This window comes from Megascapheus bottae, chromosome 21, assembly GCF_031878675.1.
Source record: "Megascapheus bottae isolate mThoBot1 chromosome 21, mThoBot2.hap1, whole genome shotgun sequence".
In the NCBI taxonomy this organism is placed as follows: domain Eukaryota; kingdom Metazoa; phylum Chordata; class Mammalia; order Rodentia; family Geomyidae; genus Megascapheus; species Megascapheus bottae.
This window is the reverse complement of record NC_143529.1, coordinates 8,098,129-8,112,224: the sequence shown is the minus strand read 5'-3', so window position 1 is coordinate 8,112,224 and position 14,096 is coordinate 8,098,129. Positions and strand designations below refer to the sequence as shown.

The 14,096-nt window shown below is 44.9% G+C and overlaps 1 protein-coding gene across 1 annotated transcript; it reads right to left on the bottom strand.

Moving 5' to 3' along the window:
- Window positions 1-5,897: 5,897 nt before the first annotated feature.
- On the bottom strand, window positions 5,898-8,618 carry Mars2 (methionyl-tRNA synthetase 2, mitochondrial). The gene has a single exon (XM_090354548.1). The coding sequence runs from the start codon at window positions 8,600-8,602 to the stop codon at window positions 6,794-6,796; it is 1,809 nt and encodes a 602-aa protein (XP_090210674.1). The 5' UTR covers window positions 8,603-8,618; the 3' UTR covers window positions 5,898-6,793.
- Between the last annotated feature and the right edge of the window lie 5,478 nt (window positions 8,619-14,096).

The following is a 14,096-nucleotide window of genomic DNA, read 5'->3' as shown; positions in this document are numbered from 1 at the left end:
CTGGGTGATATCTAGGGCTAGGTGGCCCACACCTGCAATCCTACCCACTTGATTTGAAAATTATATTGATAGAGTGGCAATTCAAGGCCAACACAGGCAAAAATACAAGACCCTATATCTAAAACATAACTAAGACAAAAGGCAGTTGGAGACATCACTCGGGAGGGTAGGGAGAGCACCTGCCTAGCAAGTATAAAACCCTGTGTTCAAACCCCAGTACTACCAATAATAAGAATCTGTAAGGAAACTAATTGTTCATCTTTTGATCTAGGTATATTTCTTCTCTTCCTCACAATATTTAAAACCATGATTGTGGTGTGCTAATGTTGGCATTAAGGTTCTGACAGAGACAAGTGTCTGTCCAGGCTGCGGATTGTATAATCATAGCCAAATTACTTAATTTGTCTTTGCTTCAGTTTCTCATTAGTTTATAGAAAATATTTCATGGGGTGGATAAGAAGAGCAGATAAATGGTTGGTTCTCTCCCTCCATGTTTTCTTTATTACTGAACTATCAGTTACAAAATCTAGCAAAATTGGGCTTTAAATAACCTGTTAAGAGGACTTATCTAGGTTTATATACATTGTTCCTTTCAGAGACATTCATGAAAAAAGATAAAATATTTGAGTCACAGAACTTTGGCTACTGCAGATTTCTTTTCCAGCCAGGCACCGGTGGTCCACACCTATAATCCTAGCTACTCAGGAGACTGAGTGGTTTGAAGCCAGCTCAGGCAACAAAGTCTGTATAAGACTCTTACCTCCAGTTAACTACCAAAAAGCTGGATGTAGAGCTGTGGCTCGAGTGGTAGGAGCACTAGCCTTGAGAAAGCTCAGGAATAGCACACAGGCTCTGACCAGGACACACACACACACCAAAAATATATTTATATTCCTACAAACTGCCATTATATCTACTGGTTTCTTTGAACTATGGTTTATCTGAACTAATTTTTTCCATGAAATTTTCAGTATTACCTTTTTATATTTTTGATGCTATAGTTAGATGATCATATAACTTCATAGTTAACAGTTGGGGTATTATCCTTTTTATACTGTCTCCTTTATCTTCAGTAATTGTTTTCATCTTGGTGTAGACTACTATTCTTGCTGCACCTGCTGTCTTATGATTAATCTTGAACTCTATTGTCTTTTGATAGGTTATTATATAAAATGTTATTGTATGTTATGTTTTTATATACCTCTGCTATTTTCATGTAAGTTTTCTAATTTCTATTTTTTAATCCCTTGTTTTCTGCTGAATTGAGTTTTCTCTCACTTTTTTATCTGGCATCAAAAAAATATATTGTTTGACTAACATCAAATGTGTAATCTGCTTACCAACTTCAATTTTTACAGCTTTTTAGTGAGCACAACCTTCTAGACTAGTTCAAAGAAAGCCAAACTACTGAAACAGTCTTATTTAATGTGCTCCAATTTAAGTTACTATGCTTTTAAATATACTTTAGTCCAGAAAAATATAATTGGTAATATTAATTAAAAAGTGTTGAATTAGGGCTGGGAGCATGGCCTAGTGGTTGAGTGCTCACCTAGCATGCTCAAAGCCCTGGGTTCAATTCCTTGGTACCACATATAAAGAAAAATCCAGAAGCAGTGCTGTGGCTCAAGTGGCAGAGTGCCAGCCTTGAGCAAAAAGTGTCCAAGGACAGTGCCCAGGCACTAGGACTGGCAAAAAAAAAATAAAATAAGACCAATAATAGTTCAAATCTATCACAGTAATATTCTACCTTTTAAAGGTTCATCTTCATTTTAAATCTTTCCTCCCTCCCTCCCCTCGTTTTCCCTCATTTTAAATTCTGTAAACTGATGATTGTAAACTAATAAAGGTATATATGCATGAGACGGTCAGTACCATTTTCCTGTGCCATTTCCAGTTATCCCTGAGTTATCTGCAGTGTGTACCAGGCCTTCTGCACATTTCATGTACAATTCTTTAGTGACTCAAGGACAAACTCATCTTTCCTTTGATCCATAATTTTCTTCTTATAGATGTTACTGCTTTCTGAAACAACTAGCATTTCACATCTTGCTATTTTGTTTTGTTTTTGTTTTTTTCCAGTCCTGGAGCTTGAACTCAGGATCTAAGCACTGTCCTTGGGGTTTCTCAAGGCTAGAGCTCTACTACTTGAACCACAACACCACTTCAGGCTTTTTTTCTATGTATGTGGTATTGAGGAATCAAAGCCAGGTCTTCGTGCATGCTAGGCAAGCACTCTACCACTAGGCCAAACTCCCAGACACACATTGTTGTTTTTAAGTTAGGAACTATGGATTTTAAAGTCCATGGTCACTCTGCCACAAACAGTTAAGTTATGATCAGGGATAAAAGTCTTTCCTAAGCTGGGCACAAGTGGCTCACACCTGTAATTTTAACTACTCAGGAGGCTGAGATTTGAGAATTGTAGTTCAAAGCCAGTCTGGGCTTTTAATCACCAGAAAACAAGAAGTGGCCCTGTGGCTCAACGTAATAGAACATTATCCTTAAGCAGAAAGGCTCGGGGACAGGGACCAGGCCCTGAATTTTTGTTGATCTGAGACCAACAAAAAGTCTTTTCTTTCTTTGGTGACAATTCATGCTTGGCTACACATGAGAAGCAAGGGTCAAGGGTATACTGTCTAGCTGTCAGGAGTTCTTTTCCTCTATAGAGAAAATATAAACAAGTGACTTTGATACAATCTTAAACTGAGTTTTTTAAACATGGCAGCTATTCCATTAGATGGCTCCTTGAATGTAGATCTAGAGTAACCTGACTACGTAGAAACAAAAAGTTTTACCTCTAGTTGGTTCATCCCTCCTCAAAATAATTATTGGTGGCATCTTAGCTTGCACTTCTTTTCTTTCCAGATATAAAACACAATTTCCCACTCAATCTACCTTAATTAACTTGGTTTACTTTCTCGTCCTTCCAGAAATAGTAGTCAACTTAGTCTTATGAGTTAATCCACTAGATGCTGGTGGCTCATGCCTGTAATCTGCCTACTCAGAAGGCTTAGATCTGAGGGTCACAGATGGAAGCCAGCCCAGAAAAGTCCAGTTAAACCACCAAAAGGCCAGAAGTGGAGCTGTGGCTCAAGTGGTAGAGCTCTAGCCCACAAAGGCAAAAAAAAGCAACAGCAACAACAAAAAATTCTATCCATCCTGCAAGAAGGGACAATAGCACTACACTAATATGTTCCATACTATCTTTAGCTTTCCTCGAGAATTTATGCTCTTGGTTTCTCTAATCTGTCCTCCTCCTCTGAACTAGTAACCTGTGGGGCAAAAACCTGTGGTCAACATGCCCACACGCTTCCACTCTGGCAAAAGATAAGCACCCACTAAGATTTTAGCATCCCTAGACCTCACCACTAAGTTTTTCTGTATCTGGTAAAACTGCAGACAGTGGGAAATTAATTTATCATATCATATAGCCTTACGGAACAAATCTTCACTGGGAGACTTCTTGTGTCCCATAGCTTGTCATAATGCAACTTCCTACTGCCACAACACGCAAAGAATGGAGTCACAAGATGCATGACCCCATCTCCACTCAAATGCCCTTGGTACAGTCACCTTCTGGCACCTCATGCTTTTGAGGCAATATTGCTTGAGACCTATAGACTGACCAGTTATGACCGTAACTCTGCTGTCATAAACTATATCTCAATCACAGGTACAACCTTGGGGGAGGGGTCCATCTTCCAGTCTATGGCTTTTCCAAGTTTTTTGGCATCAAGTTCACATTCAACTTATTGGGCTGTTCACAGCCCAAATAGTCCACAAGTCCTAAGAAAAATGGTGACTTCTACAATAACTGTAGCTTCAAATCAGAGATTGTTTCTTACAGGTTTTCTAACTCCTAAGGTGCCTGATCTATGAGTTTGCTTGTAAAATAGGCCTTCTATATATCGTAATGCTACTTAAAATATACATGGGCCACTATCTCCTACATGACTTTATTGATGGGGCAGTGATCCCTGAGGGGACATCTCCTATGGTGACAGCATATGAACACCTGATCTAGGTAGTGCTGCCACCTCTTGCAAATGCTACCTCCAACAATACACCAATGAATATTTGAGTCCACAAGCACAGAATTTGCAAGAAAGTGTGGGAAAGATTCAAGTTCTGATCCAGAACCATTAGAGCTCTGCACATTTTATCCTTTGTCAGACATGGTGAGGATGATGCCTCAGAACCACAGACCTTCCAGTGTTTAATGTCGCCACTTGTCACTTGTCACTGCTGAATCAAACAATATCCAAACGATATTTCTGTACCTGTTATGTATTCTACAGAGAATCTGATGGTTCACCAACCATGTGACCACATCCAGCTTACCATTCCTTTACTTAAAACATCCTGTCTGTGTGTGTGTGTGTGTGTGTCTGTGTGTATTTCATGGGACCTAAACTCAGGGCCTACGTGTTATCCCTGACCTTTTCTTTTGCTCAAGACTAGTGCTCTACAATTTGAGCCATAGCTCCACTTCCAGCTTTTTGGTAGTTTATCTGAGATAAAGGGTCTCAATCGACTTGCCTGCCCAGCTGCCTTTGAACCATGATCCTCAGCACTCAGCCTCCTCTCTAGCACCAGGTTCCTGTCCTTTTGTCCATGCCCTCTTTTTCTTTGGACCACTAGAAAGATCATTCAACTGGAAAATACCCTGTATGGATCCATGACAGGAACTGTTAATGCTGTCTTCAGGGTCCTTTAAAGGCACAGGTTATCATGTAAGTGGATTTCCAAATGTTTTGGTTTATATAAACAAAGGCCATCTTCCACCATTCCATCCAGCTCCAGATGTCTGCCTGGTAATCCAGCACAGAATTAGAATATCAGATGAAAAGCTCAGAATGGTAAATAGGCAATCCAAAGGAACGTTTATGTTCCTTCCACCTTTAGAATGCCCTCAAGCATTCTTCCCCAGCAATGTTTCCAAGCAACTGAAAATCCCTCTCCTCACAAATGAATAAACAGAAACTGAAACAATGCTGGCTCCTAGAATAAACTGGAGTAACTGCCAGCATACTTTCACTTTGTAGTACGCCCTCTGCTTGCTACCATACTTCAGTGAATAATCCAAAGCAAGCTCTTAAACTTTGGCCTACTATCCAAATCTACCTATTAAGTTATAACACTGGCATGTGGTAGTCACATAAATTGGTAAATTGACATCTCTGTGACGCTCTTTTATGGCCTTCAAGAAAGTCCAAAAAAGTCCAGTTTAAGATTCCTGAAGCACTGATCAGAATGTTCTCCCTTCACCATCACCTTCAACAAATGCAACACAACGAATCTGAATAAGGTACAAACTTTTTAACCTTTAATAACGTAAGTTAAAAGGCCAGCAGAAATAACCAACAAAAACTACTTAAAATTAAATGTATTAACACGTAACAATTACTATACAATCTCTGCACTGTACTGTAGATCCTGAGTGACCAAAAGAAATCGTGACCTGGGCATCGGTGGCTTACACCTGTAATCCTAGCTACTCAGAAGGCTGAGTTCTGAGGATCGGAGTTGAAAAGCAGCCCAGGCAGAAAAAATTGTGAGATTCTTTATCTCCAATCAACCACCAAAAAGACAGAAGTAGAGCTGTGACTCAAATGGTAGACAGCCAGCCCTGGGCAAAAAAAAAGCAAAGGGACAGTGCCCAGGCCCTACCACTACACCAAACTCTCAGCCTCAAAATTTTTAACATACTAGGAGTGTAGCCTAGTGGTAGAGTGTTTGTCTAGAATGCACGAAGCCCTAGGTTCAATTCCTTAGTATCAGATACTAACAAAAAGCTGGAAGTGGTGCTGTGGCTCAAGTGGCAGAGTATTATTCCTGAGCAAATGTCCAAGGACAGAGCCCAGGCCCTGATTTCAAGCCCCAGGACTGGCAAAAAAAAAAAATTAACATACCAAGTACCTCAAAAGAGCTTTATAGATTATAACAACTTGATATAATTTATTAGTATATTAAGAGAATGTAGTTTTTCAGTAGTGACTAGAATTCTGGTATTTGTATTACCTTCTATCAGAACAGCAGTGGTTTCACAATTATCCCTTAAAGGAAAGCAATAAAAATATGGAAAAATCTGTGAAATTGTAAAGCAGAACATTTTAAACCTTATTCTTAAGTCATTAAATGTGAGTGACCAGAGCCATCTACTGGTTCAAATGTAATATTACAGTGACCAAAGATTGGACTACAAAATCAAGTGCTACCTCCTTAGGAGAATAAAATTTAAAGGGAAGGGAATGAAGATGAGCAAAAATCTAACCCAAGATACCAGCAAGTACAGGTTCAATGAAAAAAAAAATCCTTTCATAACAGGAGACCCAATATGTAGAACACAGTATGACTGAGCTGCAGGCATGGGTTAGAAATGTCTGCCTTGCTAGCAAGCACAAGGCCCTCAATTCAAACCCCAGGACAGCTAACCTGTAAAAATTGAGATTGGGGGGCCTCCAAATCCCTACTCAACATAACACATCACTAATAATTAACCTAAGAGGCAGATGCCATGAGAGGTAGTTTGAAAATATAGTTTAGGAATAGGAATCAACAGATTGTCTTTTAATCATCTCCCCTAAAGACACTTTAGTTAATGACTCTTTAATGACTAAAAAGTGGAGACAGGCTAGGCACCTGACAGGCTCAAGACCTCATTTCACAGTGACATACTAAGTGATCATCTGATCTAACGCTTTAGAAAACAAAACAGGTGGTGTAACTTTAAAAATGAAAATAATACTAACATCTTCGCCTTTTTACCGCAAGCCAGTTAAGAATTGAGTTGCTAGGTCCTGTGAACTTTTACCAGCCGAGACCTGGACTGGTCTAGTCTTGGAAACAACAGCCCAGTGTCAGGACCCAGCTTCCTCCCTTCAAAAGGGCATGCCTGTCCATAGAACCGGGGCAGAAAACAGAGCTCTCCAAGGCCCCTCTCGGTGGCAGAGACACCCAGCCTAGACAGCAGCTTGTCCGCTAAGTTTGGGGTGACAGGTTGCAGCAAAGTTCCAAAGACTCGCAAGCACTCTAAGGCCACGTGAAGCACAGCACCCAGCCAGGGAGCTTCCACGGGGCTCTCCCAGCTCAGTTTCCACGGAGCATGCCTTTGGACAAACCCATTCGTTTGCCGGACGCAGCCGGATACCTCCTCTAGAGCCTTGTAGATCTGAAAGGTATCATAGTAGTGAGCCACCCGGCGGGGTAAGGTGGTCACGGCCTGTACCAGCGCGTAGTCCTCGGGCCGAGCGCGTGCGGACGGCCCGGCCGACCCCGGCTCGCGGGGGAAGCAGGTGGTGCAGAAGGCTGGGTAGGTCCCGGAAGGGTTGATCCTCCCGGCGGTGCACCGTTGAAGAAGCCCTCCCAGGGCATCGGCCAGTTCCGAGTCCAGCAGCTTGACCACCTTCTCGTCGTAGTAGTCGCAGTCCCAGCTGGGCACCCCCTGCCGGAGGAGGAAGTAGCGGAAGCCGTCCACGGTGTAGCGCTCCAGGCAGGCGCTGGGGTCCACCACGTTGCCCAGGCTCTTGGACATCTTCTGGCCGCACACCGTCCAGTGGGAGTGGACGTAGATGCGGTGCGGAGGGCTCAGGCCGGCCCCTAAGAGCAGGGCGGGCCAGTAGATGGCATGGAACTTGAGGATGTCCTTGCCGATGATATGCGACGTTGCGGGCCACCAAGACTCGAACTCGGGGTCCGGGTAGCCGATGGTGGTGAGGTAGTTGACCAGGGCGTCCAGCCACACGTAGATGGTCTGGGAGTCGTCTCCGGGCACCGGGATGCCCCAGTGCAAGTGGCGGCTGCTCCGGGAGACCGACAGGTCGGGCAGCTCCTCCTCCAGCCACTGCAGGACGGCGCGATAGAAGGGCTCCGGGACGATGGCCTGCGGGTCGCCCCGCAGCCACTGCCGCAGCGGCTCCCGGAACGCGGAGAGCCGGAAGATGTAGTTTTCTTCCTCGGTCCAGGTGACCGGGTGCCCGCTCTCGACCGACACCGGCGCGGGCTCCCCCGACGGGCCGGGCTGCCGGGTGACCTTGGCCTCCGGCAGAAAGCACTCGTCGGAGGCGCAGTACCAGCCTTCGTAGAGGCCCTTGCGGAGCAGCCCCCGGGACCGCAGCGCCCCCCAGAAGTGGCGCACGGCCGCGCCGTGCCGGGGCTCGGTGGTGCGCAGGAAGCCGGTGGCGCCGACGCCCGCCGCGCGGAACAGCTGCCGGAACTGCGCCGACACCCGGTCGCACAGCTCGCGCGGGGCCAGGCCCGCGGCGGCGGCCGCCCGCTGGATCTTGAGGCCGTGCTCGTCGGTGCCGGTGGAGAGGCGCGTGAGGGCGGCGGCGGCGGCGGCTCCCGGGCCCAGCAGGCGTTGGCGGCGGCACAGGGCGTCCGCCAGCAGCGCCGAGTACAGGTGCCCGATGTGCGGCGCCGCGTTCACGTAGAAGACGGGGGTGGTGAAGTGGGCGCGCGCGCCGCCCGCGGGCTCGGGGACACGCGGGGCGTCTGAGCCGTAGCGGCGCGCCTGGCCCTCCGCGACAGCGGCCGTGCAGGGCCCCGGGCGCCCCCACGGCCCCGGGCGCCCCCACAACCGGAGCACGGACAGCGGCGGCATCTCGGACGCCGGCCGGAGGCGGTGACGGCCGCCCGGACGCACGCGGGCCGGCGCGCGCAAGTGCGCATGCGCACACCTCCTATGCGTCCCTCCCTCCCCCGGCCCGGCCGCTTCAGACCGGAAGCCGAGGGAACCCCGCGGCGAGCGCCTCCTCCCTCGGCCTCCACCCTCCGGCCCCCGGCCCCCGCCTCCCGCTATGGTCTCCACTCCTCCCGCCGCTGTGGCCTCTGCGAGCGCCCGCCACCCGTTGTCAAGTGTGTGCGCGTGCGCACTGGCCCAGGGACTTGAACTTAGAGCCTAGACAGTGGGGGGTGTGTGTGTCTGTCTGTCTGCCTGTCTGCTGTCTGTCCTGGGTCTGGACACTACTGTCTGTGACAACCAACAGAAGCTAAACAACTTTGTGGCTAAACACAATCTAAGTATTTATAAAATAAGTGAAGTGGGAGAAAAAGTCAATGTTACAAAAATCATCGCAGTAACACCTGAAAAATGTAGGAAAGTATCATGATGAAACCTAGTTGTACAATTAAGTATATGCTAATTTCCAAAACAAAATAAAAGCAACTTTAAAAAGAATTTCCGCTGAGCGCCCAGGTTCATGATTGTAATCCTTGCTACTCAGGAGGCAAAGATCAGAGAACCAGAGCTCCAAGCCAGCCTGGATGTGGATAGTCTTTGAGAATCTTATCTCCCATTAACTAGCAAAAAGCCAGAAGTGGAGCTGTGGCTCAAGTGGTAGAGCACTAGCCTTGAACAAAATGAAGGGAGGGAGGAAGGGAGGAAGGGAGAGAGGGCCAGGAGCATAGCCTGGTGGTAGAGTGTTCACCTAGCATGCAAGAAGCCCTGGTTGGATTCCTTGGTACCACATACACAGAAAAAGCTGAAGGTGGTGCTGTGGCTCAGGAGAAAGGGGGGAGGGGGTGGGGGAGAGAGGGAGAAAGAGAGAATTCAAAGTACCCCAAATAATATTCTTTTTATTGTTATTGTAAAGGCGATATAAAGAGGGTTTACAGTTACATAAGTCAAGTACAGTACATTTCATTTTGAACAGTGTAACCACTTCCCTAGTTTTTTCTCAGCCCAACTTCATGTTTTATTTCAGCTAATTGGAGATGAGTCTCTCCAGGATCTCAGTCTCCTGAGTAGCTAGGATTCCACGTGTGAGCCTCTGTGCCCGGCTAAAAATGTGATTTTTTTATACCTAAAATACATGATAACATATATGATAATATATAGAGGGCTCAATGCATTGACACACAAACTGACTAAAGGAGGGTATATTTAGAGGAGGAAGACAAAGGCAACAGCTGCATTGCTGTTTTATCAAAATGAATACCAGGAAATTGGAACATGCTTTGTTTGGGAAGGGACAAAAGGGAACACAGGGATGGAGCAAGTTGTTACGTTCAATCGTTCAATCGATGCTATGTAAAATTTATCTATGTAACTCAGGGATGGAGACTACAGAGAGAAAATGAAGAAGGAAGGGAGGTGTGACATTGTCAAGAAGCGTTGTACTTGTACAGAAAATGAAGGAGAATGGAAAAGGAATAGTCTGGACTCAACAGACGAGGACTGTTTATTGAGGAACAGTGAGGGGAACAGACCTTCCTGCAGGATTGGAAGTTGTGCTAGGGACTGGATTTGGGGGTAGGTTTATTTAGGGCTTAATAAAGAATCAAAAATAAAAAGATGGGTAGTGGTCTCTAGGAAGCCGGGGACGAGGTCCTAGGACAGACCCATGGTGGAATACTCCACCTTGGGTGTGGAAGCTTTTATCCATTGGGGACCAAGGCCTGGGTGACCGGCCTGCAGGCAAGCCCGAGGTCATGCACTTGGTGCTTTGCTTGACCTTGGGGAATAAGACTGGACTCAGACCTTCAGTATTCATAACCTGACTTATAGCATTGCAATTCCTCTGGACAACTACTTAATAACAATCAAAAAGAAATAAAATATGCCTTTAAAATACCATTAAGAAGCCCGGCCCTGGTGGCCCACACCTGTAATCCTAGCTATTCAGGAGGCTGAGGATCGCAGTTCAGAGCCTGCCCAGGCAGAAAAGTCCACGAGACTCTTATCTCCAATAGACGACTCAGAAAAAGTGCTAAGTGGCACTGCAGCGCAAGTGGTACAGTGCTAACCTTGAGCACAAAAGGCTCAGAGACAGCGTCAGTGCCCTGAGTTTAAGACCAGAGACTGGAAAAAATAAAAACCTGACCATTAAGGGTCAAATAAAATTTTATTTTGTTGTCATTTTAAACAAACAAACACACACACAAAAAAATACCCAGGATTTGTTCCAGTGTAAACTTAAGAAACTGTACTCCCTTTTACTGAGAATAAAAGAAATTCATGGTATCACTTCCAGTCAGTCAGAAATCAGCTTTTTGGTTTTCTATTCAAGGAGACCAAATTGAGAGCCTTCAGAGAGAGAGAGAGAGAGTGTGTGTGTGTGTGTGTGTGTGTGTGTGTGTGTGTGTGTGTGTGTGCATTCTTAGAATGCTCATCATCACACCCAACTTAAATACTTGAGATTAGAGACTTGCTAACATTTTTGCCGGGGCTGGCCTCCACTGCCTACTTTTAATTTCCGCTTCCTAAGTAGCTAGGATTGCAGGACTGCGACACCATGCACTACTGCACTATCTTCCTGACCAGTCTTCATTCTCTGTTCTAGAGTTCAGTCTTAGTCGGGTGCCTGTGGCTCATGTGTATAATTCTAGCTGCTCAGAAGGTTGAATTCTAAGGAAAGAGGTTCAGAACCAGCCTGGACAGACAAATTCTCATGACTCAACTAGTGAAGCACTTGCCTATCAAGTGACAAGCCCTGAATTCAAACCAGAGTACTCAAAACAAAACAAGAAGAGGCAAGAGTTTGGCCTAGTGGTAGAGGGATTGCCTAGTATGCATGAAGACCTGGGTTCAATTACTTGGTACCACATACATAGAAAAAGCTGGAAGTGGTGCTGTGGCTCAAGTGGTAAAGCTCAGGCCCTGAGTTCACAGGACTGACAAAAAATAAATAAATAAATAGCATTTTCATCAAAATAGCCTTCAGTCCCGCTGGACAAATGCAAACTAGTGTTATTTGTATACTTCAAACTTATTTGAATTTTTCAATTAATTATTTGACTCCTTTCTCTTGCCCACCAAATAAAATCTAAATCCCCTCTGCGTGACATGTAACCTTTTAGCACACTTCATGTTCTAGCAGTTCTCAGCTGCCTCGTGGTGGGATACTCTGCGATTCCTCCCTTCGTCTTTGTCACACGTGTTCATCCTTGAAAGCAGCTCAGATGTCATTATCAGTACAAGACAAGCGTGCAGTCGTGTCCTGTTTTTACTTCCACCTCAGCAGCAACCGAAACACACCAGATTCTCCAAGTCTGTCTTCCTCATTCCACAAGGCGTTCCTTTCAGGCAGAGGCAAAGATTAGGCAGTTGTCTTCTAACTCAGCACCCAGTGTCTGGAGTAGGGTAGGCACCTGATACACATGAATAGCTCACACAGAATCTTCCAGGCGCAGAAATAGATCCTAGTAACTGTTGAAGATTTCAATTCTGCGTGAACACATATATAGTCTAAAAAGTTGCTATGTCCGGTGTACTGCCTCCATAGCCGAATTTGCTTCCCATGGGCCAAGCTGATGATTAGACAAACGATGGACAACTATGGAGTTGGCCTCTAGCAAGAGCATTCTGAGAAGTAAAGCGTAGAAAGGGAAGCAGGCAGAAGAAAGCAGTAAAGGTGATAGTAATCTGCAAACTAAATAATGCACCACCACCCCCTTGAGAGTTTTCACGTGCACACTTCCATGCGATTGGGAAGTCTCAGACTAGAATTCTCCAAATCTCAAATGTGATCAGAGTTTCAGTGTGTAAATAATGGGAGTAGTGATAGATTCATTTCCTTCCTATTACTACTGCTGGCAGCACCAGCAAGTAGTAAGTACTTGTGCCTGGCAAATACTGTTATGAACTCTATTTTAGAGGAAAGAAAATAGTAACTTGTCCAGGAACATATCTGGAGAAGCACGACTTTAATCCAGACAGTCTCATTGCAAGTGCCAGCAAAGTGAACACACTCACTGCCATCAAAAGTGCTCTTGAGGGGCCGGGAGTTTGGCCTAGTGCTAGAGTGCTTGCCTAGCATGCATGAAGACCTGGGTTCGATTCCTCGGTAACACATACTTAGCAAAAAGCCAGAAGTGGTGCTGTGGTTCAAGTGGTAGAGCCCTAGCCTTGAGAAAAATCCAGGGACAGTGCTCAGGCCCAGAGCCCAAGCCCAGGACTGGCAAAAAAAAAAGAAAAAAAATGCTCTTGACTTCAGGTCAGTGGCAGTTTATGACTAAAGGAGTGAAGTTGTCAAAGTGTGCTTAGTTTGGTTGTTGTTGTTGTTTGGGATTTGAACTCAGGGACTGTCAAGGGAACTTAGTCAAGGTTAGAGCTCTACCACTTGAGCCACAGCACCACTTCCAGCTTTTTCTGTGTATATGGTAACAAGGAATCGAACCCAGGTCTTCATGCATGCTAGGCAAGCACTCTACCACTAGGCCAAACTCCTGGCCCTCGTTTGGTTTTAATTAAGGATTCTTGAAACTTACAGTTTTAACAAAATGAATGCCAGGAAGCTAAAACATGTGTTGTCAGGAGTGGAGGAGGTCAAAGGGAAGAGGATAGACAAATGGAGAGAGGAATGGAGGGTGAATGCCTTCATCATAGTCAATGTACAATGTGAAAATACAACTGGATAACTTGAGGGGAAGGGTGGAGAGGAGGGAGATGTGGGAGAGTGATAGAAAGGGTGAGTAACATTGACCAAAATGCAATATACTCATAAACTGATTCGTTGTGTGGTAACCCCTTTGTACAACTGCTTAAAGAAAACAATTTTTAAAAGAACAAAATAGATACTTTGAGATCTATAGAAATACTGTATTCATTATCATCTTACGTATTTTAAACTGCTTTAAACCATGGAAAATTAATGATCCATGTAACTCTCTTGCAATTAAAAGCCTTTTAAATTAACATTATTAATTAACATTAATATTGGTTATAGAAAACAAATGGGCGCAATTGTGACATTTTCATATGTAATGTACTTTGATCACATTCCCCTTAACCATCTCATTACCTTCTTTTTCCTCAAGAAGTGTTTTTTATGGAAGCATTTTAACACAAATGTTTAATACTTGGTGATTCTAATCAACGTAAGATCTTTTTCTAGGAAAAAAAAATTTACTCCACGGGACCGGGAGTTTGGCCTAGTGGTTAAAGTGCTTGCCTAGCATGCATGAAGACCCGGGTTCGATTCCTCGGTACCACATACATAGGAAAAAGCTGGAAGTGGTGCTGAGGCTCAAGTGGTAGAGGTCTAGCCTTGAGAAAGTCCAAGGACAGTGCTCAGGCCCTGAGCTCAAGCCCAGGACTGGCAAAAAAAAAAAATAATAAAATGATTGAAAAAAAATAAAAAATAAAAAAAGCCGGA

Bases quoted from the DNA above. Each gene is read 5' to 3' on its own strand.
- Mars2 (XM_090354548.1), bottom strand. From the start codon at position 8,602: ATGCCGCCGCTGTCCGTGCTCCGGTTGTGGGGGCGCCCGGGGCCGTGG.